At 33.6% G+C, this 21,674-nt stretch overlaps 1 protein-coding gene across 1 annotated transcript in view; it reads right to left on the reverse strand.

The window, feature by feature from the left end:
• The window catches only part of LOC150100884 (protein O-glucosyltransferase 2-like), a 128,188-nt gene that overhangs the window by 84,045 nt on the left and 22,469 nt on the right, over nucleotides 1-21,674 (reverse strand). The window contains exon 3 of the mRNA XM_090401546.1: nucleotides 7,691-7,899. Coding sequence (XP_090257672.1) covers nucleotides 7,691-7,899 — 209 coding nt within the window. The remainder of the gene's footprint in view (nucleotides 1-7,690; nucleotides 7,900-21,674) is intronic.

The following is a 21,674-nucleotide window of genomic DNA, read 5'->3' on the forward strand; positions in this document are numbered from 1 at the left end:
ATTTATTTGGAAATCTATAGTGCATTCATACTGTGGAAAGGCTAAGGATTTTTTTACTTTTATTTTTATTGATTTTGCTTTTTTTTTTTTTTTTTTTGTATTTTTTACTTATTTGTTTACAAAGTCAAGAAACTCTACTCTAAAGACAAACATGGAACTTTTTCAAGCCACTACAGGCCTCTAGTAAGCAAGGCAGCAGTCTCATACTGGACGATGAAATTTTGCCCACCTAAAGATCCATGTTCATAGCAATGGATTCAAACCTGCAGCCTATTGGTTTAAGAGCAGATATGCTATTTGTCCAAACAGGCCAGCAAAAAATTACTGTAAAAAATTAGCAAAAAATTATAAATAAATTAATAATAAGAAATGATAGAATAGTAATAAAAATATTCAAGGGGAATCAAGAGAAGACCCTGGTCAGAGGGTCAAATTCCAGATAATTATAGTAGAGTTCTCACAGTAACCATCCATAAAAAAAAGTGGAAATAAGACTGAATATAAAAATTACAGGAGGAACTTCCCTAGTGAGTGTTCTAGTAAGGTGCAAGCATGCTCTAGAACAGGGTTTCTCAAACTTTTTCTACGACGGAACACTTCACAAATCCTGAAATGTTCACGGAACACCTTGATTGTAATGTATTAATTAATAATTAATTGGTAATTTAGCTTATTTTATTGTTAATACTAAATAATTAATTATTAATGATTGATAATTAATTGTTAATTAATTAAACATCGATTAATCCAACATTAAATTATTCTGTGCTGATTTTCATTGACATATCCCATTCTGATCACCAAAAATTTAGTGAATGCAGACTTTTTCTCCTGTGTGCTGGTTTTGTAGGTTAGGTAAATATAAATAAAATAAATGAGTAAATCTAAGCATTAAGAATAAACAATCGTTTATTGTCAAATGTTAATTAGTAAAAACAAAACACACAAAAATAGTAAAAGTATATTGCAAATTAAGTTCTTAATGACTCCGATGTTTTTGGGTCTTTGAATTACAAATTCTTTTGATATCAGGCACAATATTAGAAAGTTGAATTCTCGTATTTGGTGTAGCATCGAATCTGTTCCTGGACTTTGATTTGGTTGCAGCATAATATGAAAATTCTGCCTCGCATAAATATGTCGTTGTAAAAGAAGTAAAACAAAAATAGCTAGTTTTGACACGCTTGTCCAGAAATCATTTATTGGCAGTTCCTTGTATTTTTGTTTTAAATCAGAGTCACTAATTAAATCAATTAGGTTTTCATAGTCACTTGTGCTGAAGCCTTCTGGCTTAGCTTACCTGTCACTGTAAATGGATTCAGAACCCAGGAATTGTCCTCACTGGATTTTGGAAAATATTTGTAAAAGGGTTAATTGCAAGTCATGCAAGTGTTCTAAAATTACGTTAGATACTTCTTCATTTACTTTAGAATTTATTTCAGTCAAAAATTCATGCAAGGTGGGAAAACAATCAAAATTATTCTGTTCAACTGTAGAAATCCAGAATTGCAACTTCCTATCAAAAGATGCAATTTTATCTCTTATATTAAAAATTGTAATATTCTTTCCTTGTAATGATAAGTTAATTTCATTGCACTTTGTAAAAATATCTGCCAGATACGCAAGACTCATCAACCATGAAGAATTTCTTAATAATTCAATAAAATTTTATCCTAAATTATATGATATCAAGAAGACCATTAACGCACCACGAAGTTCAAAAAGCCTCAATAATGCTTTTCCTCTGGATAACCATCTCACTTCGATATGTAATAAAAGTGCGTCATGTGCACTACCCATTTCATCGCACAAAATTTTAAATAATCTGGATTGAAGTGGTCGAGATTTTACATAGTTGATCATTTTTTCGGCTTCATTCAAAATAGTTTTTTAAATATGTATGAATTCTTTTTGTTACTAGTGCTTGTCTATGCAAAACACAATGCTTTTTGGCGGCTCTTGTAGCTACTTGCAGGATACGTGTTACAACTCCCTTCCTCTTTCCTACCATTGCTTGAGCACCATCTGTACAAATATCAATATTTCTCCCAACCGATTTCCTGTTTTGCAATATAATTATTAATACAGTTGAATATATCTTCTCCGGTAGTTTTTTCTTGATGATATTCGAACATGAGTAAATCTTTTTCAATACTTTTATCAAATATGTAACGAGCAAACACTAGTAATACAGCGAGTCTTGCGACATCTGTAGATTCATCCATTTGCAATGCATATTCACTGCAGTCTAAGTCGATGAATTAGCTCTTTTTCTATGTCAGCAGAAAGATCTTTGATGCGGCGTGAAACAGTATCATTTGATAACTGTTCTGCATCTATTTTTTTTAGCAACCTGCTCGTTTAACATGCATGACACAATGTCTTTCACACAAGGCTTAATGAGCGTCTCACCAATTGTATGAGCTTCATCATGAAGTGCAATGCAGTAACTCGTGCGAAAAGACGCCTTTGTTGCATTTTCAGTTGTAGCAATTGTAGCCATTTGAAGTTTAGATTTTTCTAGCGAGTCACGTCGTCTCTTAAAAAAGTGTATATATTTTCCTTTGTAATCAGTGTGTTTCGTTTCGAAGTGCCTACGAAATTCAGCTGGAGCCAAAGAACTGTTTACTAGTATTTTATTACATAAAACATCAGGAGCATGTGTATTGCCAATACACGTAAATCCATAATTTAAATAACTTTCATGGTACTTCTGTTTTGGTCTGTTCTTAGATGACTCTTGTTCTTTAATATTAGCTTTTGAAGAAACCACAGTTTGCAATTCCATATGTTCTCCAATCATATGAGTAGATGTGTCAGCAGAAGTACTTGCTCCTCCTTGTGTTAAAGTTTCCGTCTTTAAACAAGAATCCATGGGTATTTTTTCAATAATATTCAAATTCCAATATTTGTCAGAGCTATAATAAAAACAAATAGAATTTTGTTGTAAAGGTAACTTTAGTATGAAAAACAATAAGATTATAAATAAGAAATGTCGAATAATATAAAAGTAAATGAATAATGCAAAATAGTGAAAAAAGACTGCAACACACAAAAAGTAAATATGAATTGTAACAATACTTGCAAGGAAAGTACTAAACCGTATCAAATAATGTAAAAGCAATTGTAATAAGAATGATTTGATAAAATGTTCAGTAACAAAAATTAAATAGTTCGAAATAAATCAGATATTAATTATAAAATTAGTTAAAAGAGTAAGAATTCTTTTTTTTCCGCCTCGCCTACTCCCTATATATGGGAATAAAAAGGCGTTAGCTGATTTTTTTTCCCCGAGGGCCCGGTCCCAACAAATTTACTCGTAAATACCTTTCCAAATTTTTTTAAAGTTCATACATTAACATAAGTATTAATAATTATGGCATAATCATAAAGAGTATTAGTACACTTATGTATACAGTGTGGCATGTTGACAAATATAAATTACATTTAAATTAGTTATCAATCACTGGAATAATGAAATGTTGTAGCATGTCGTAGTTTATTCAGGCAAACAACATTAAATTAATTTGTGCTGATTTTCATTTACATTTCCCATTCTGATCACGAAATATATTTATAATATTATAAGTACTTACGAGTGAATGCAGACTTTTTCTCCTGTGTGCTGGTAGTTTTCCCCTCCTTTTGTACATCCTGGAGATCTTTGTAGGCTTCAGGTGGATGACTCACTATCTGTTCTGTCACAAACACCTTCAATAAGAGATTTCTCAATATCAAAATTAAACAAAGCGCCTTGTCCCTTATTCATATCAGATTTTAACTCTGTATTCCTATTACTTTTAAAAAAATCATGGCACTCCAGTTTCAGAACAAGCACTTACACACTGCAATATGAACTTGCGAAGAAATTATTCAGTAGTAATAGATTTGAGAACCGGATACAGACTACCTTGATTTTCAATTTCAGTGGAAAAATTTGCTGATTGGTCACTGATATTTGCAACGCAGATGTTGTTTCGTTCAGTTTTGAGAACAAGGCGCCCATTGTTGTAATCAGCTTGCAGGCAATTTTTATGATCGGTCATAAACGGCGGTATTCTCTTTCCCAATTGTTGAAAGATTTCAATGTGTGAAAATTAACAATAATTCATGAATACTTCCATGTTTAAAAATATGCTGCTTGGTCACTGAAATTTGCAAAACAGATGTCATTTCCTTCAGTTTTGAAAACAGAAGATATGACACCAAATGTTGTAATGGGCTTGCAGGCAATTTTTATGACCCGTCATAAACAGCAACATTCCCTCTCCCAAATGTTGAAAGGCTTTCGATGTGTGAAAATTAACGATACATAAATGTTATTAGGTATTCTGGGTCTGAGCTTTTCGACATATTCACGAATATTATCCTCCTCGGAATATTTTTACTATAAAATATTTATTCATGAAAACTGCTTAGAAAACTAAAATGACAAATTTCAGAACTTCTTGCGGAACACCTATTCACCTTCCGCAGAACACAGTTTGAGAAACCCTGCTCTATAAAAGGCTAAGAAATTTGTGGAAGGGAAATTTAGAGAATTAGCTGGGCTCTGGCCAAACAGAGGCTGTCAAGATATTTTCATTTTAAGACAAATAGTGAAGAAATCATGGAAATATAACAAGGATCTGTATTTAAGCTTCATAGATTTGGGAGAGGCATAAGACAAGGTATACCAAGAAAAAAGCTATTCAAACTGTTATAATTATATGGTATAAATGGGACATTATATCAAGCAATATATACATATATATATATATATATGTTAAAGATACCAAGCTATTTTAAACCTGGTTTTACTCCATTTCCCAAGTAAGCAAACAGACAAATTTACTTTCTACATATATATGTGTGTGTGTGTGTGTGTGTGTGTGTGTGAGAGATCTAAGTCAGCAGTTATACCATATAATTATAGCATTTTGAATAGCTATTTTCTTGGCAGGAAGATGGTTTGCTGTTAAATCAAGTGTAAGACAAGTTATGGATTCCATTATGAAGCAAAGTTGCATTAAGCCTGAAATTGAAGATATTCAGCTCACCTCTTACTCTTAACAAAAATTAGTATAAGTCTTGAGGATTTCCTGACTAAATTCAATAACAGCTATAATAAATTTGGTAGGAAAATTTATTATGGCAGGCTATGATAAGAGGCAGAAAACATCACCTGCATCTAGAATGGAGAACTTAGACATTTTCACTATTTAGGCACAATTTTTAGTGAAGATAGCAAATTAAATAAGGAAATATACAACAGAATTAGCAAAGCTGGTATGATAGGAAGTCAATTGAATAAATTCATATGGAATAAGATTGAAATCGTCAAAACTAAAATAGCTATATACAAGATAGTGTTCAAACCAATTTTAACTTGCAAATCTGAGAGTTGTGTTAGAAATAAAACACTTGATCAAAAACAGGAAACCAAGGATATGAGAGTTCTGGGAAAGATTATGGGAGTGAACAAATGCATCAATGGCAAAATGACATTAAAAGCAAGAATATTAAGAAGGAACTTGATTTGCACTTAAATATGTGAGCAGTGCTCAGTAAATCTGTGAGAAAGACTTGGCAAGACTAGAAGCATGATTTATTTGCAAAGGAGATCAGTGTTCTTGCAAAATTCGATGCAGTAAAATTTTTTTTCTTAACTTTGCATCGACTTTTACAGAGGTCACAAATATTGTATAAAGAAGGATATTGCAATTTAAAACTGATTGTAAATTTTTGTTATGAATTTTGTATATAAAAGGTATATATATTAAATCTGTAGTTGTACTAATTTTGTGAATGATGAAAAACCATGCAAGTATATGTTGAAATTGTATGAATGTTAAACTGTATATTTCAAGGGCAATGCCTTAGAAAGCAGCCTGGCATTTGATGTGGTTCAGATTTAATAGAAATAGCTTAGAAGCTTTGTTTATACAATGTAAAGTGCTTTCAACTATGTTTGAGCTTAAAGAAATGCAAGTCTCAAGGACAGTGTAACAACAAGCAGTGAACATCTAAGGATGTTCTGCATTTGGTAAATAAGATTGTTTTTGTGTGTTCTGTGGGAAACAGAAGTAATCGACAACTCTGAAGGTCACATCCCCTTTTGCGTGAGAATATTAGGGGTTCTCAACCTTTGAATCCAGGGACCTGAGGAGAAGTATAAGAAAGGATCAGAAAAAACTCTGAAGGGAGAGAGGTATGCAGAAGGAAAAGGAATCCCCTCTCATAGTGTCTCAATCCAGCATTGCAGACATGAGTCCGCTAGAAGTCCAGAAAGAAGCAGTAAGCACCAGGAGATATCAAGGAGAAGAGAAGTCAAACCAGCATGCCTTGCGAATAAGATAATCTGCCATATGCATCGGACACGGAAAGCCATCGGCTGACCTAGAAAGCATCGGTATAATATGCACCAAGACTCAGGAGTCCTCCACAATGCAACAGTGCTAAAGGAAAGAAGCCCACATGAATTGAGGCCCAGAACGGAAAAAGCAGTCAGTGGAACCAGTAAAGAGATAAAAAAGCCAGTTTAAATATATGTGTCAGAGAAGAACTGTGAGTAAAATTTTTTGTGTTTGTTTAACATTACGGAAAATAGACTGATAGTCCACGGGACACTTAGAAAGGTTAATTGTGATAGTTTGTTCCAGACTAAGAAGCTGAAGTTTAATTTGTATGACTTAGATATGAGAAGTTGTTAAATGAAGTATATATTGCATGAGCAAATTAGTATTGGGATGAGAATATAGATTTCTTTAAGACAGTAATACTGCATGTTTTAATGTACGTACAATTGTTGTGATATTATAATCTTAGGTTTAGATTTAAGAAAGAGCCAATTCATTTAAGATTCTCTATAATTGCATCGTAGTTCAATAAATATGTTTGTTATGTTTAAAAATGTGTACTCACTGATCCTTAATCCAATGCACTGTTTCCAAATAAATACGAACCTGTGAGCAAAGGTAAATAAGAGTAGCTACGACTGTCAATAAAACTTGAGATAGATCTGGAGAGATTCTGTAGGTAATCTTAATTATATTTAATACCCATAAAGGGGAATCTTGGTGGCGCAGTCGTAACATTAAATAAATTTTCTAAGGTTCCCAAGGTATTAGAAATTAGATAACCTGTAGTAACTTAAGTAAAAGTGTAAAGCATAAAAAGAGAGTACAGAGCATAAAGTAAATAATAGCATATTACAAAAGGAACAAGAGACAGACTAAACGTTTTACATTCTGTGGCAGTTTAAAATTTCTATACGGGTTTATTGATGGCTGGTTTGGATTTGTTTCATACTTCAGTGCAGGGTGAGAGAAAGGTTTGAGAGGCATGCCTAAAGTCACTTGTATTTATATATATATATATATATATATATGCAATACTCCATACAAAATGTTTCAGATTCTATGCAAACTGATGCCGTGTTGTGGGCAGGAATTAAGAAGAAATCTTTTTCTTAACCCCTGATGATATTCTTGAAAAGATAGAGACTTGTCTTTGAGAAATATTCATGAGGAAGGCTGTTAAGAGAACAATAGATTCTCAGTAAATCTGATATATGCTAACAGACAGCAGGTAACAACGACCAAGTACACCAGACTTTATCATGTTCAAATTCTGTTCAAAAATTTATATTCATATTTCAAATTTATATATTTTTTTAAATTTTAGTATAACAGGAAAACTGTATACTTACATTATTATTTACAACTGAATAATGGCAAAAACTATAAGCACCAGGTCGATCAAACCTTCTGACAGCTTCTTTTAATACTATCTTCATATCGATTGAAGAGAAAATGCTCAGATCTTCTTTAATTTGATCATATATAGAAGGACATTTCATTGTTGCTAGCCAGTGATTAAAAGGTTTAGGGCAATAACAGCTCTCATGAAAGAATACACCTATAAAATGAAAAATCTTATGCATTAAATACTTTGGAATTTAAGCTCGTTTACAAGATTAAAGGAGGATATTATTAACTTATTAAAATATGTAAAATATTTCATTAAAATTGTTGCCAACAGTGAATCCAGCTATCTAAAAAACTTCATTTCAAGTTTGATTTCTTGGTTAAAAGTTTTAAAGATGTAAACTATAGACTAAAAAAATACACAAATATTATTAATGAAAAAATAAAAGAGTTTGAGAACAGGAACCAAACCTTGAAAAAAAAAACACTAATTCAGCCAGAGAGGCATGTGGTGAGGTTGTTTGTCTGCAAGGATAGAAAAATCAGAACTCCATGGTGGACACGAGAAGTTAAAGAGGCAGTGAAGGAAAAGAAAGCATATCAAAAAGTTCCTGGGAAATAAGTCAGCTTGTGCTCTTAGAGAATACAGAGACAAATGTAAAAAAGCTAAACACTGTGTAAAACTGGCTAAACAAAAGTCATGGGAGGACTTTGGTAAGAACATAGAAAATAAATATCAAGAGGTGGCAAGATATTCTGGACATTGAAGCTCAGAAATGGAGGAAAGAGTGTTGTAAAAGGAATTAGAGATGATAAAGGTGACATGAAAACTGGAGAAAAAGATATCCTTGAAGTATGGAGTAATTACTTCGAAAAATTGCTAAATAAAACAAGCAATGATAGCACTGTGGTAAAAAATACTCAACAGGCATATATTCAGCAATACATATCCATACTTGAAGTAGAAAAAGCCATCAAATGCTTGAAATGTGGAAAGGCAGCGAATAGATGATATTAGACCAGATATGCTGAAACATGGAGGTATAAAAGTCTTACAGTGGCTGCACTGCATAGTTCAGAAGGCATGGACAGAGGGACAAATTCCCAATGATTGGAGTAGAGCTCTCATAGTACCCATATATAAAAAGGGAAATAAAACTGAATGTGAGAATTACAGAGACATTTCATTACTGAGTGTTGCTGGTAAGATATATGCAAGTATACTTGAGAAACAGTTGAGAAGGATTGTGGAAGAGAAGCTTGGTAAAGAACAAGCTGGATTCAGGCCAAATAGAGGCTGTCAGGATCAGATCTTCACTTTACGACAGATAGTTGAGAAATGATTGGAATATAACAAAGATCTGTATTTAAGTTTTGTAGATCTGGAAAAGGCATATTACAAGGTGCCAAGAGAGAAGCTGTTCCAAATGCTACAGTTATATGGTGTTAATGGGACATTATATCAAGCAATACTTAGTCTTTATTTGAGTTGTAAGTCAGCAGTTAGAATAGAAGTACAGGAAGATGGTTTAATGTTAAATCTGGTGTGAGACAAAGATGTACATTATCCCCCCCTGTTATTCATTATCTATATGGATCACATTATGAAGGAAAGCGGTATTAATCCTGATATCAAAATTGGAGGTGTTAATCTCAGCTCTTTGCTTTATGCGGATGATGTTATACTTCTAAATAAATCCGCTACAAGTCTGCAAGATTCCCTGACTAAATTGAATAACTGTTGTAATAGATATGGTATGAAGGTCAGCAATAAAAACACAAAGACAATGAAAATAGGCAGAAACATTGAAAATATCAACTGCATTGTGAATGGAGAACTTATAGAACAAGTAAAACATTTTAGCTACTTAGGCATGATTTTTAGTGAAGATGGTAAATTAAATATGGAAATAGACAACAGAATCAACAAAGCTGGTATGGTAGGAAGTCAACTGAATAAATTTATATGGAATAAGAGAGAAATTAGCCAAAACACTAAATTAGCTATATACAAGATAATGTTTAAACCAATTTTAAATTATGGATCTGAGAGCTGGGTTAGAAGTAAAACACTTGACTAAAGACTAGAGACTACAGATATGAGAGTCCTGGGATAGATTAGGGGGCATGAACAGATGGTATCAATAGCAATATCATATTAAAAACGAGGATATTAGGAAAGAACTTGATATTGTGAGCATCCTGGAATGCATTAGCAGAGCTAATCTCAGGTGGTATGGTCATTTAAATAGAATGGGAGAGGAAAGATTAGCAAAACAAGTGTTATCTGCCAGGTTGTGGAGAAAAAAGACCCAGAGGAAGACCAAGATATAGGTGGATTGATACAGTAAAAAGTTCCTTAGAAGGCAGAAATATAAGATCTGATAATGTTGGAGTCTTGGCAGGTAACAGACTTATTTAGAGGAAAATTGTAGATAGGAAGATAGTAATGATGCAAATTTTTCATGTAGTACTATCATATCCTGTACACTCCTTGAGGGTACATGGCAGGAATTTGATGACGATGAAGTTTTAAAGTTCTCAACTTTAAAACTTCCAACCAAAATACAAATGAATAGCATTAGCTATAATGATAGTTCATTTCATGTGAAACAGATAGCAAACCGAAAGTTAATTTACCCCTCCACAGACACACACACACACAAGGTACATCCTGTAATATGTTATATTGCTTGCTCTCAACATTTTGTTGCATTTCCAATCACAAGGAGAAATCGTGGGAATACTACAACATAACCGGTGTTACCAAAACAACAACGAAAAAACAGGTGACACATATATTTAAATAATAAATATTCAATATTATATTCAGGCAAGGGTTAAAAAAGAAGGGGAAAGAAAAAACAGCTATAGTATTCAACACTAAACATGAAGATAAACTTCTTGAACAGCATGTAATTTCAGGTACAGTGAATTACATAATGGGAAATTGGAAATGAGACATTTCTCACTAAAGGTTCCAGCAGGGAATTTAAGTCATTAACCAGAGCAGATAACAAAGGAATGGGCTTATTTTTTGGAAGATTTCTTTGGAAAATTTCTTCATAATTTTTTGAAAAAATTATGAAGAAATACAGTCTACTTACCAACTTCAGACTACATAAAAAATTGGTTTCCCTTATCTGATTTCATAAAGACCAACTACATTTCTTAAATTTGCTTAGTGTCCACCGAGTGTACTAAGCTGTAAGCTGCCAAATAAATAACGAGTACAACAAATATTAGAATATCTGAACATAGAGACTAAATCTGGTACCATTACTCTGGCCACTCAGGACTTTCAGATCATGCCTAAAAAATGTGCCACAAAATTCAATGAAAGAAAAGCTACTTACTTCACAGAAGTCTTCTTCTCATAATGGTATCTTACTCATAATGGTATCTTACTTTTACTCATAATGGTATCTTAGGAACAAGATGACAACATGCATGACGTATAAATTAAAGATGCCAAGATGACAATATGGATGGTATATAAATTAAAGATGCCATTTTCTTGGTTTAATTCTTAATCCAAGTGTAAGCAAAATGTTTGCAGATGAATTATCTTCCTGACTGGGCTACTTGTACATCGAGACTAATGCCTTCACATCAATTGCCTTAGTACATAATGCAAAGCACATGCCCTTTCAGATGTGTATAATGCTATGCATTATGGGAAGGGTCACTACCCAAACCAGTTTCAACCTCTGAGGTATGTTAAAATGCAAAGATACCTCTCCAAAAACTAAGTGATCTAAAAAAATCACTCTAAATCTCACCAAGTAATCCTAAAGGATCACTACTAAACTCATCACACCAGGACAGGAAACACAGCAGTGGCTCCACACAGTGACAAGCAAAATCCAGACATTGAGCAAAACCTATCTACTTCCCTGGAAGCAAGCTACCATCAGTGAGAGAGCCAGGCCCAGAAGAGATACCAAGATTGAAGTAATGCAGAAATCAGATTTCAATATATACAAGTAGTCAAAAGATGTCACATCTTAGATGTTGAAAGTTTTTTCACTTGGCTATACTATAAATTAAAGATGCCAAGAAATTATATTCTGGGTTTAATCCTTTATCCAAGTGTAAGCAAACAATGTTTGCATGTGAAGTATCTTCATGACTGGGCCAGTTGTATATAGAGGCTAATGCCTCTATACTGATGTGAATCAACTGCCCTAATCACCCAGTTGCCCATCAATTGCCTAGTTTGGATAGTGGCCCTTTCGCAATGCATGGCATTATACACACCTGAAAGGGTGTGGGTGTGCTTTGCATTATGGGATGACATTAGCCTCTATATATGAGTAGCCCAGTAATAAAGTTACTTCATGTACAAACATTGTTTGCTTAAACTTAGATAAAAAATTAAACCAAATAATATAATTTTCTTTGCATTTTCAGTTTGACTGAAAAAAACTGTCAAACGTGGATGATATAATAAGTAAAATATAATTATTATTTCCTACATTTTGCAAAGACCAAACTGGCATCATCCAATACACAAGCAGAGATACATGCATGCAGGCAATGAGTAAGGAAAACTAATAAAAAAAAAAGTCCCGAAGTCCTATATTTTATGCCATTTAGTAGGTTGGACTGGACATTCTTAGCAACTGGGGTGACAGACTGAGAATAATCATTTCCCAAACTTCAGGTAGTTTTATTCATTTAAACTTACTCAGGTTAGAATTACTTTTTTTTTTTTTTTTTTGCAGAGGCAGATTAAAGGAACAGTCAGTCTTTCATACTTGTATTGGCTTTGAAGTAAGATGGTCTTCTTTCATTGTTTTGTGGTAGGTATTCAAGGTATGATCTGCAAGTACTGAGTGACCATAGTGGTGGTGGTACTGGATGTAGTAATCTCTGAGATTCTGATGTTGTCTGTCTTGCCTGTTTGGCCATATAACCATGGTCATATACACAATGCATTTAGTAGACACCAGGAAATCTAAGGAATAGCTGTTCTTTAGGAGAGTGAATAAGGGATGCCAATTTTTTGGATAGTCTGAAAGTGGTAAGTTAGCAAAAATTATGAAGAAATACAGTCTACTTACCAACTTCAGACTACATAAAAAATTGGTTTCCCTTATCTGATTTCATAAAGACCAACTACATTTCTTAAATTTGCTTAGTGTCCACCGAGTGTACTAAGCTGTAAGCTGCCAAATAAATAACGAGTACAACAAATATTAGAATATCTGAACATAGAGACTAAATCTGGTACCATTACTCTGGCCACTCAGGACTTTCAGATCATGCCTAAAAAATGTGCCACAAAATTCAATGAAAGAAAAGCTACTTACTTCACAGAAGTCTTCTTCTTAACATGGAATTTAGGCCATGTGGCCTGTTCCGGTCTCATGCCATCTCTTTCTTGGTCTTCCGATTCTTCTTTTTCCACTTATTTTGTAGCTGTATAATATTTTTGGTAGTCTGCCGTTGTCCATTCGATTTAAATGTTCTAGCCATTTTTGTTTATACTGTCTTATGTAGTAATTGATTGGTTTTATTTTCAGGGATTGTAAGATTTCTTCATTTGTTTCGTGGTCCCACTTGGTATATCCAGCTGTTTTTCTGAGGAACTTCATTTCTGCTGTTTGAATTCGTTTTTCATCTTTCCTTTTCATGGTCCATGTTTCACTTCTGTATAGTAGAGTTGGTTTTGACAAGACATTATATAGTCTGATTTTAGTGTGTTTTTGTATCAGGGATGGCTTAAATATATTATTTATTATGCCATTTACTTTGACAAAGTTTAATATTTTAGTGTCTATGTCTTTTTCTTCTACTTCACAGAAGTAAAGAAGTAAATTAAATAAAACATAATTATAGCTAGAGATCATAATGCCAGAATAAGAAAAAAAAAAAAAAAAAAAAAAAAAAAATTAATAACAGTATAGAAAAATTTGGAGAATCAATAGGAAGGAAAAATGAAAAAGCAAGTCATTGATTATATAATAATTTAAAAACAATGAATACATTCTATAAACATAAAAATATGCATAAAGATACATGGTGTGCAAAAAGACAAAAAAAAAAATAATAATAATAGATTTTTGTTTTAAACTTAGCCACCCATTTGGCAACTGTTGGATATGCTGGGACACAGTCCCCTAAAGTTTCACACAAAATTTGGTGAATCTCAGATGCGGACTTTTCTTGCAGTATGAAAAATTTGATGATGGCCTGCAACTCCATGTCTTCGAATTCCTTCAAAACTTCTGACATATATCCTAAAAGAAAAAGAACAAATCATTACAATTTGATGAAACATGGGGGGTTCAAGTGTTTAAAATATGTTCTTTCTTGTGGTTATATCAGTTGCTTTAATATTATTTTTGTTCTAGGTGTTTATCAGAATTTTTCAGCCCCATTCATTGTATATAAACCCACACATGAATGGTTGCAAAACCTACAGCACATTAGTGCTACATGAAAGAAGAAATCTGTGAGTTTCTTGAACAGCAGAATAGTCTTTTGGTGAAGACAATGAGAGAGAGAGGCTGCACCAAATAACGAAAGAGGGGCAAAGAGAGTCAATGGTAGGTTTGAAGCTGGACAATTATGGATGCTGACCAAGTTGCTTATGTTCTTACATTCTTGAAAGAAAGTGGAATGATGTTGGCCACTTTAGCAGGATACTCTCCATGAAAATATCCAGAGAAGATATATAATACAGAAAGAGTTCCTCTGGGATAGTCTTTCTCGTGAAGTGTTCCCAATAACAAAATCCAACTATTCAAGAAAAATGTCAATGAACTTCTTTCCCAACCCTTATTTGTAACCACACACACAGCATTGATGTGCTATAGTTTCTTTCTAGCTCTCATGTATGGAGTCATTAAAAAAACTTGGACTGAATCTGTGAGGGGGGGGGTGAGAATAATCAATTAACTGGACTGCCTTCTTGTGGATAGCATCTGCTATTCTTTCAGAGCACAAGTCCCTCACAACTCTCCTTCCACTGGAATAAGTTCTCTTTTTCATTCCAAGAGAATAATAAGATTATGAAAATTCCTTCCTCAGCAACAACTTCAACCAAATAGGAACAGAGCAGTTCTAACAAGAAAACAATTCCAAATTTACAGATAATAACAACAAAAGGTGTTGTTATTAAGCATTACTTTACTATAAATTCAATACCAGATTAAAACCAAGGTACTAATGCAGATTCTCCAGCAGCCCTTTTATCAGAGTACACATAAATCTGTGATCTGAATACCCCTTTATACAAACCCACAGTATCCTGTCTCTACAAATAGGTTAAAAAATGTCATCATCGATTTTACTTCTAGGAAGGCAAAATACACATTCTGATAATATGTAATATTGTATCTTTTCACATTACAATTTCTCATTTTAATACACATTCTCTTATATCCATTCATATTAAAATATCACCATTCTTTTCCTCATCTTTATCTCTGTGAGACATTTTAAACAATTTTGTGTAGGCCCAAGACTATATATGCTTAGCAAAACTGCTGTATCCTAAATACTTTTAGTCTCTCCCAGGCAAAGTTTCATCTCTAATCAATCCAGCTACTCAGAATGATCCAATTCACCATCCTCGACACCATTCTTGCCTCATATCCAACAAAACCAATGACAGTATTAGACTAGACTAAAAAAAAAAAAAATATATATATATATTCTCCTCATAACTCATAATTATGAAAACACCATAAACTAATCTAACTGTGGCAAAAATCTTCAGCAATAAAGCAATGATATCCAAGGCTACAAAGAGTTTTACCATATGAGGATTGATCAGGTATAACATGTGGTCTACCTTACTTCAGTCAGACAAAGTGCACAACTGGAGATTGATAAACTGCTTGCAGTATCCACAAAATCAAATTTCAAGGTCAAGAGGCAGCAAAGATCAAAATCTACCAAACAGCAACTCTGTTCAAATGACAATGCCCTAACCACTGAACTAAATCACATCCTCAATACTTTCTCAGCCAATGGCTACCCCCCCCCCAAAAAAAAAGATATTGAAAACAGTAAACTACAACCCTCTCCACCTTCACAAAAAAGGATTACTCTAAATCCATCACCGTTGCCTACAAAAAAAATTATCAAAATCTTAAGAAAACATGACTTGACCTCTTGTTATAGACCATATAGAAAATTGGCATCCCTTATTCGCTCCACTAAAGACCAATCACTTCCCCTAGACCTACCTAGTGTATACCAGGTCCCTTGCAGCTGTAAGCTGTCCTACTTTGGCCAAACAGGTAGGACAGTGAATATCAGAATTTCAGAACACAAGGACTACTTCCATTTTCACCAGTATAGCCACTCTGGTCTTGCAAAACATGCTCTGGATACACCCCACAGAATACGGTGGAAGAAAGCCACAATAATACACCATAGCAAGTTCGAGTTTGAAAGACTTTTCATAGAATCAGCCTCAGCCCTAAGAAACATGCCAAACCTCAATAAATTTGGTTGCATGAGATTGCCCCAAATTTGGGAGACATACATCATGAGACTTTTTTGAAAATTATGGAGACAACTACCGTGTTTGAATAAAAACTTTAGTTTAATATGACTAAAATCTACATTCGACATTTTGACCTTTATGTCAAGGTCATTTTCTGGAGCATACAACTATACACAGAAAACAAGCTACACTACAATCAAACTGGTTGTAGTGTAGCTTGTTTTCTGTGTATAGTTGTATGCTCTAGAAAATTACCTTGACATAAAGGTCGAAACGTCGAATGAAGATTTTAGTCATATTAAACTGAAGTTTTTATTCAAACACGGTAGTTGTCTCCATAATTTTCAAAAATGTATTCGGATCACCATGTAAGCTTAAAAGAGAGGATACATCATGAGACCTTCAGCCCAATGGCCAAGAATACCTACATAGCCTGCTAGGGGATACCACCAGGACTTTTAGGAGAAACGATATCTTCCTGCTTCATCCTCATTTACTGTATGTAGTGCCTGCATGCACGTGTCTTTATTGTAAGTTCCTTTGAAAATGGCAACGTGACGTTGTTGAAATATTGGAAATATGTATTAAAGTTTAATTTATATTCTATTGTACGGTGTGAATTCCTTAAGTCAATTAATAATTATGTATAACCAGCGTATAAGTCTTTCTACAAGAATGAGAATTACTATTATGAAGATTATAAATATAATCAAGTCCTATCCTGTCAGCACCTCCACCATAGTATTGGAAAGATGTACCCTGTATTCTTTGGGTAGAAAGGACCCATATTTGATTCTCACCATTCATGAGGAATTTTTTCAGAAAAAAAAAAATAAATAAAAGGAACATTAGTTAATCATATGGAGCCAGCAGCACTTTACCATCCAAATAGGTTAACTAGCCAGAGAACATGATAATGAAATTTAGTCAATGACACTAAGATGAAACCATACAAGACTTGACTGCAGGTTGTCTAGGGTACAACTGGAGTTAAGAGGCTGATCTAAGGGACAAAATGTTGAGAACCTGGATTGAGGGACTGTAAAGTATCAGAATTTTGAATAGGAAGATACTTAGCAAGTGAACCTAGAACTGTGACCAACTGATTTCCCCCCCCAAACACATGCATAACCAACAAACCCAATGCTATCCATTATAACTTCAGTGTATAGCAATGTAATATCAAGGCATATGGGAATGAAGCTAACTACAAGGAGTGCTCTAACTAATTACTTTAGAAAACAAAACCAGGGATATATCAAGTCATCTACACTCAGAACCAGAGCCTAATCCTTCCACATTGGGCTTGTTCAAGATCTCAGTCATTTTTCAGAATTTAGAACTGGAGTAGATGGGGGATGAACATGAACTTATGGTATAGATAGAAGGGTAGCTGTCAAGATACCCCAGTTACATGACGTTAGGTTCCATAGCACTATTTTTTTTTCCCTTCTTCACTTGTAGAGGATGTGGTGGCTTAATAACATTTTTAATCAGTCATATATGTACGAAATGGCATAAATATAAAGCATTTATTAAATCAGATATGCAAACAAAAAAATTATTCTGAATAGATTGGTGTAAGAAAACAGGCCAACCAGTTTGGGCATCAATCTACATCATTAAAAGTTTCCATTTCGACAATAAGACTGTCATGTTTACAGATAACATGACATGTGGTATTTTATGTCACTGTTTGGCATTGTTTGTAACTGTCATTATTACAGGAAGTTTAGCATATGGCCTAACACAGTATTTGATACACCATTTAACCTGAGTATATAATAGAATAGGTTTATGTGTCTTCTTTTCATTGGAAGCAACAGCACCTTTACTTTGAATTTTATTTGCAATTATTAAAAACAATAAAATAAAATCATACAGTTTATAATTCACAGCAAAACACCAAAACAGTAAGAGATGCAGTGAGAAATGATGTCATAAACAACTTTTAGTCCACAAAAACCGTACACCAGTACTGGAGCGTCATGTCACTAAACGTGTAGTATGAACAAATGCAGCATTGTATAAAAGGCAATGATCATAATTGAAGAGTGTCATATGAGCATATCATTGTAAAGCAAAGTGTTGTAATGCAGGGTATTACTGTATCAGAAAGCAGTGTATATAAAGTAGAATGTCCAGTAATGTACTATTGGCTCAACTCTTGAACAACTGATTTTTATATCAATGATAATATTAGATTAACTACAGAAATGTCCAACTGTTTGGCAGTGACAAGTTGGGAAGGATAATAAGGAAGTATTCTGATATGGAATTCCTGCAGGATGACTGAAGAGTGCTATGAACATCATAGTTCATAGGATCTTAAAAGGTTTAACTATAATTTAGCAAATTCAAGTGCCAAGAATGGCGAGTACATTTCACTCTCATTCAGATTCTGTGAAAAACACAGCAGCATTCTGTACATTCCAATGAAATTTTAAAAATATTTTTAGTTTTTTATTTTTTTAAATAACAAAGTTAAGAACAATATAATATGGAAGTATCTAGCATATTTGCAACAAAACATTCTAGACTTTCAGAATGTAAAACTATAAAACAGCACTGGCTTACTACCTGTAAGCCAGTTCTGTCTGTCTTTCTGCTTGAGAATATTGTTTTGTTTTGTGTTTAATTTTCAGCTATGCATTATATCAACAGCTTATAAAATCATTTTGAAATGAAAAAAAAAGTTACAAAACATTACAGAAATTTCATTTAAAAAAAGCATATTTTTAAATTAAACTTGGAGATCAAGATAAAATGCAGGTGCTGGAAAGTTGGATACACATGTGGAACAATTGAAATCAAAGAAACAAGAAGTCTCTTATTTGACTATTCCAATGGTGCAGCATGAACCAAAAAACTAGAGAAGATGCATTCCTGTTTAAAAAACAAGATAATAACAAGCAAAAGAAAGCACATTTGGCATCCCAGGCTTGTGAGCCTAATCTATCTACTAGCATTTTCCAAATTGGGTTTTATGACATGAAAATCAGCGTTCCATCAGAAAATATTTTTCAAGGAAATTACAACATAGAGTAAACATTAATTGCAATATATATTTCCAATATTTTAGCACTCAAATTGCTATCATCAGGAAATACAGTACAAAACTGATATGTGCATGCAGACACCTCTTCATCTTTCTAAACCTCTAAAGGTTCTTTACTGTATGCACCAACTTCTTCCATTCCTTTCCATCTCGAGCTGTTTCATTCCAGTCCTGGATTCGCATCTCAGCCAAGTCTTTTTGTATATTATCCTCCCAGTGCATTTGTGGTCAACCTCTAAATCACTTCAATCAGGCTTCATCTTAGATGCTTATTTAGCCATTCTTTCCACATGTACAAGCCATCTCAATTTGCAAGCTCTGATTTCATCAGGTAGAAGTGGGGATCTATAGAATTCATATAGTTCTTGATTGTCTTCTTCTCCATTCACCTGTTGTGTTATCTCTCTCTCTCGCAGGTCCATAGACTTTTCTGAGGATTTTATTTTCAAAGATCTGCAAAGCTTTTGCATCTTGGTCTGTCTGTTATACTCTGGGTTTCTGCTCCATATAAAACAATATGGCTAATGACTGTCTTGTATATCTTTCTGTTTTAACTGTGCTTGATAGAATTTTGAAAGATAGTAAATGATATAGATATAATGAATGATATAGATATAATGAATGATAAAGATCTATTGGATGAATGTATTCTAGCTTTTATTTCTGTACTAATTTTGTTATCTTGAGTAATCAATGTTTCGAGATATTTGAAGGAAATGAAATGCCATTATTTTAAATTTCAGGTTATCAATGGTAAACTAGTCATTTCCCCCTTGAATGTGATTTCTGCATACATTTAAATGTTCAGTTTTATCCTCGCTAATTTGTAATCCTAGTTTTTTAGCAGCAGTTTTGTTTTCTACATGTTATTCTAATGTCTTCAGCATTTTCTCCAAAGAGGCATTATATCATCTACATATCTTAATATTATTCTGTTTGTGTTATCCTTTACAGTTCTCTAATACATTTTTCTAATGCTAAATTAAAAATGATGGGCAAAAGGGCATCTTCTTGCTTCAATCCTGTCTTAATATCAAGAGGTTGTTCATATTTAATTCCATTAGCCAATATCATCCTTCGGCTGTTTATGGCCAACATTATCTTATGAGATCTAATGCTCTCCATAGGCCCTCTCTATGAATACTATTCAGATGCTTTTCTTGAATTTTTTCAGTATCTATAAGTGTAAAAATCTGGCACTACACTAGATAAATTGAGGCTGAAGCATGGCAACCTAAAGGTAAGTCTAGAATGTTGGCTAGAATGAGTGTTCTTGGCTGTGAGTTAAAGTTCCGAGGTTGAATGCTTCCCAAATTTGTTGAGGTCTGGATAGTTCCTTAAGGCTGAGACAGATTCTAGGAACAGTCTCTCATATTTATATTTACTACAGTAGAGTAACATGGCCTTTTTGTCTAGTGTATCCTGTGGTTGATATCCAAAATATGATCAGTAAGTCCTGAGCGGCCATAGTGGTAGAACTGGATATGGTCCTTGTGCTTGGTGATACTAGTATAGTTTGTAACTGCAAGCATAAACTATGACCTGCAAACTATCCTACAATGGCCAAACGGGCAGGACAGCCAATATCAGCATTGTTGAGCACAAGGACTATGCCTGGTTTCATCACTATGGAAACTCAGGAGCTGGTGCCCATACTTTGGACATCCACCAAAGGATACAGTGGGATAAGGTCACCTTACTAATGTATAAGCCTCTCCATCAGACTTTATCTAAGGTACTGTGTCTGATACATGAATGTGAAGTATGAACTCAAATAGCAGAAAGAGAGGACCATAATCAACTAACCACTGTTAAGACTAATACTCAAATCACCTCTTTTTTTCACATTCACCATCAGTTGTTACTGTCAATATTCATTTTCACTGTAATTTTCAAATATTTATATTTATTTTCACCAACAGCTAATTTACATCTAAATTGATGTAACTCACCAAAAATCATTTGATAAAATGAGGAGGAACTTGAAAGTTAAAAAAAAAAAAAAGGTCTGTTATGAAAACCAGCAAGGAAGATGGAAAAAATTCAGGAAAACAGTTATCTAGAATTGCAGTCACATTTTTTTTTACTGCATTTAGGAAAACCAGCAAGGCCTTCCTAACTGCAGTAAAAGGAAGATACTGAAGCAACTCAAGAAGACGATCATGAAAAACTACAGTTTCCTGTGCTGCAAAAACATGCAGTGACAAATCCAATAAAAAGCAAGTGCCATCCAATTTTGCTTAAATATGTTTTCAAACGTAAAACGATGCAAGCTATTTGTCCTTTCCTTCATCATTACGTGATGATCAGCATTCACTATAGCAAAATTATGGAAACAATGACTACCATTTTGGAGCAATGCAACTTAATCATCTGCAAAACATATTCTGGATAAAAACAAAGAAAATGGTATTGCCAAATTTCAAAGACTAATATTCCAACATGGTTGCCGTCTTCCTATTTG

Source organism: Typopeltis vanoorti, chromosome 12 (genome assembly GCF_054136105.1).
Source record: "Typopeltis vanoorti isolate ZY-2024b chromosome 12, IOZ_Tvanoo_1.0, whole genome shotgun sequence".
In the NCBI taxonomy this organism is placed as follows: Eukaryota; Metazoa; Arthropoda; class Arachnida; order Uropygi; family Thelyphonidae; genus Typopeltis; species Typopeltis vanoorti.